Here is a 4,293-nt window from a genome sequence, read left to right on the forward strand (position 1 = left end):
GTGTGTGTGTGTGTGTGTGTGTGTGTGTGTGTGTGTGTGCGTATGTGTGTGACTTCCTGATCACAACATCCTTGGTCATAAGGAGAGTAATCTCCCCCACACCCAATATATGGTTCAATTCCTGTATTGGTTCACCATGCACAACACAGTAAATTACTTTAGTAAATAAATTACTAAAATGTGTTTTACAGATAAAAGGAAGCCTCAGATCATTGGAAATACAACCGTTAAACTGGGAGATGTTCTTAATCTGACCTGCAGTGTCGAAAGCTTCCCTCCAGCTCTTATAGTCTGGAGAAGTACCAACACAAACCTTCTGACTAAAACTGATCTGCACAATGATACTGGATCAGCTACACTTGTCATTCAGAATGTGACAGCAGAACATTCTGGACAGTACATCTGTGCAACCAAACATCTGCACACAACTGTGACTTCATATGTCAACGTGACTGTGACATGTAAGTAGACGGCACTGATCTTAAATCTGAATGTCATCCTTACACTAAAATCAATGCTTCACTTGTTTAATGATCCTAAACATGCGTTTACAGGGTTTTCAAAAATAGTGAATGGCTCTGGATGTGTGCTTCAGTCAGAGGTTTTGACCTGTGTGTGTATCAGTGAAGGGTTTCCTTTACCTACTGTCAAATGGCCATTTCTGAAGAACAGCACTGATTACTCTGTCTTTACCACTGTGTCAAACCACACAGTAAACAGCACAGTCAGTTTAACTGTGAAAAACAATGGCAGCACTACTTTAGAATGTGTCAGCAACAATGGAATGGGGGAAGCAGAAGAAAGTCTCACAATCCAAAAAAACTTGCCAGACAATAATAGTAAGTATTTCCAACCAAACATTTTTGAGCACCAATTTAACCTCTTAGGACCACACTTGTTAATGCAATCTTTGTAAAAAGACAATCTTCAAACACACATTTGCAGTATGCATTTTAAGCAACATGGAACCAACTTTATTCCTTTTTAAATTCACTTCAATTCACAGTTTTTAGGCTGGAATACCTGAACGTCATCATTGTCTTGTTCACTGGGACAATTCTTGCAACAATCATTTGCTTTTTAGCTAAAAATTGCTACAGGTAAGGCTACAGGTGTCTAATTATTATTAGGTTTTCTCTGTAGAGGAATTTGAACATGAATTTGTCTCTCTGTCTTTTTCTTCAGTAAAAAACTGAACATTCAAAAATTGAGAACTTCAGATGAGATTTTGGAGATGGAGACACATCAAAATAAACTGGTATTAATTCATCAGACATTTTTTGATTTACTTGTAAAAATAGGAGTTTCTGCACAAATTTTGATGTCTTTGAAGCATCCATAGTTTACTTGTTTACATTTTACTGAAAGTTCCCACATAAAGGTTCTGCAAGAAAGTGGTTCAGATTAAGATTAGCCTTAATGACAAGATTATTTTGATTTTGTATACAGTGGTGTGAAAAAGTGGTTGCCCCAGTTTCCTATTTTATTTGTATGTTTGTCACAGTTAAATATTTCAGATCATAAAATAACTTTAGATATTAGACAAAGAAAAAAAGTCAACACAAAAGGCAGTTTAGTTAGGCCACTCCTAAGTCTTCAGTTTGTTTTTCCTAAGCCATTCAGAGGTGGACTTGCTGGTGTGTTTTGGATCACTGGCAAAATATTTTTTTTCCCCTTTATGCTCATTTACTCAACACTGGTTTTCACCTTGGAACTCTCTCATGGATGCCATTTTTGCCCAGTCTCTTGTTTATGGTTGCATCACTGAACTTAACTGAGGCAAGTGAGGCCTGCAGTTCTTTGGATATTGTTCTGGGGTCTTTAATGACCTCTTGGATGAGTTTTCACAATTTAGTTTTTAGGGCAATTTTGGTCAGCCGGCCACTCCAGATCACCACTATACCATGTTTTTGCCATTTGTGGATAATGCCTCTCACTGAGGTTTGCATGGATTCCCACAGATTTAGAAATGTCTTTATAACCTTTTCCAGACTGACACATCTCAATTACATTGTTTCTTAACTGTTGCTGAATTTCCCTGTATTGCAATATGAGGCCTACTCAACTTTGTCATGCAGGTCCTATTTACAGTAAGTAATTTCTTGATTGAAAATGGGTCAGGCCAGAAATTTAACTCAGCTTTCAAAAGATGAGATACACACCACCATAACTTTTTCATAAAGGACCAAGTAGCTTTGGATTTTTTCCCTCTTAATAATGTATACTGTCATTTAGAAAATACATTTTGTATTCAGTTGTGTTATCTTTGTCTAATATTTAAATTTGTTTGATTATCTGAAACATTTAATTGTAACAAACACTTTTTCACACCACTGTGTGCACTTTAAAGTGGATATGAAACACCACATGTATAAAGGTTAATTTAAATCATGGAATCCTGCTCTCAAAAACTGACATAGATGTGACACTGTCTGCGAAGCTGGACTTTTTTAAAAGTTAAAGATAATAGAACTTGTTTAGCACAGTCTTGTGTCAGTAGAGAAAGTGATATGACTGGCTAGTTGGTATGTTTTGGTCAGTAGCCTTACATTAGTTTATGTTAACTAACTAATAACAAAAAAAAAACAACATTGTGGAAAGTAAGGACTCTAAAACTAAAAAGTTGTTTAAGGGGGTCATCTTTATACTGTCCCTGGCTGCAACAATGAATTTTATCATAAGAAACCAAGGATCCAATGTCCACTTTCACTGGAATTGAAGTGTAAATCTATGCAATATTAATTTCATGCATAAAGGGACACCATGAGTTTTAGCTGAGAGCATGTAGTGTTTCAAATCCTTGTCATGTCTTCTTTAACAGGTTTTTTTAAGTACATTGTAGCGATTGCAATAAATTAAGCTTCAGTTCTTTCATCAAGCTGATTGTCAGGGCATAAAAAGAAAAATAACCCAGAATGAAAGAATGTAAATGTACAAGACAAGATGAGTCTCTTTTCCTTTGTCTTTAACAGGTATATAATGGTCAAGCATTACAAGACAATCAGACCCTGAGCTCAAACAGTGGGCCAAAGGAAGTGGAGTATGCCAATATTAATTTTTCCCTGCTGAAAAGAAACAGTGACTGGGTGGCAGCAAGGAAGCAAGAGAGCACAAAGACAGACTATGCTGAAATTAAGAAAGTGGTCGAAGAACAATGGGAAGATGATGCTGGGGAGGAAGGAGACATATTGGAGGGACAAGAGAAGAATGTGATAATGGAGCTGAAACAATGTGAACCAGAAAGGGTAGAAGGGCGAGATGAGGCAGTGAATGAAATGTGAAGGATATAACCAATGGAATTTGGGTAATGTTTTGTTATGGAGTTAATTAAAACCATTATTAAGCTATCAGAGTGTCCATTTAGGAGCCCAAGATGGAACCACCTCAGTGATTAATGCTCTCAGATTGGTTTTTGATGCTTTGATTGAGAAGGATAAATATATTGGCATATCGGTCATCCAAAAATATACTTCTTAAAGCCAATTGTAGTTCCCATTTTGAGCAAATATTTATCAACTGAAATTTTAAGGAAAAGGACAGGTCAGCCTCTCGCTCTCTCAGCTGTTTATCACATTCTAATAATATTAACTATTTGAATTGAGCAAAAGAGAGACAGCATAAATTAAAAGGCATTTAGAATAATGAGTGGGAAGACAAAGACAATATGTTAAAGCTAATATATATTAAAGCTAAGTTTAAATGTCTTTCTTGAAACAATCAAAACTTACCAGAAAAATATAAGCTACCTATTGCATTTAATTAATGATATTTGATTAACTTCATTGTTTTCACTCTTTGATTTATTATAAATTATTTTTCCCCTCTGGCCATTTCTTACACACACTATTTGCAGGCAGAGTAAGCCACATGGCCACCAAGTAAACATGAAACATCCTGGGCATAATATTTGTTAGGCCCCAGTTAACTTTTTATCATGGTCTGATTTTTTTTTTCTTTGATAATTAGGTGTATCATACAGAAATATGCAAATTATATACATTTATATAGAATTATTGTATCTAGAGAACACTTTACCTTACTGAAACAATGAAAGGTAATATTTACAATACATAGTTTCACTAAGATCTTTAAAGTGTCTGATATGAAATTAGAAAAAATGAAACAAGTGTCTGTTGATAGCACATGTGTTTTTCTTTGATTCATTTGTTAAACTCATTTCTTTCCAGGATATTTTTGTGGTTGTTTTTTGTTTGATTGATATAGGAACATATCTTTTTCAGTTAAATCATTTTGTAATAAAGCTGAAAAAAAAAAAATAACAAATCTTCTCTG

The 4,293-nt window shown here is 35.0% G+C and overlaps 1 protein-coding gene across 1 annotated transcript in view; it reads left to right on the forward strand.

The window, feature by feature from the left end:
- Positions 1-3,951, forward strand: part of LOC121812906 (sialic acid-binding Ig-like lectin 10) — a 6,309-nt gene extending 2,358 nt beyond the window's left edge. The window contains exons 5-9 of the mRNA XM_042216108.1: positions 192-461; positions 555-839; positions 1,007-1,100; positions 1,186-1,258; positions 2,973-3,951. Coding sequence (XP_042072042.1) covers positions 192-461; positions 555-839; positions 1,007-1,100; positions 1,186-1,258; positions 2,973-3,281 — 1,031 coding nt within the window. The 3' untranslated portion in view covers positions 3,282-3,951. The remainder of the gene's footprint in view (positions 1-191; positions 462-554; positions 840-1,006; positions 1,101-1,185; positions 1,259-2,972) is intronic.
- Positions 3,952-4,293: the final 342 nt, after the last annotated feature.

The sequence above is a fragment of the Haplochromis burtoni genome, unplaced genomic scaffold, assembly GCF_018398535.1.
Source record: "Haplochromis burtoni strain Fernald_Lab_line unplaced genomic scaffold, NCSU_Asbu1 Contig_925, whole genome shotgun sequence".
NCBI lineage: Eukaryota > Metazoa > Chordata > Actinopteri > Cichliformes > Cichlidae > Haplochromis > Haplochromis burtoni.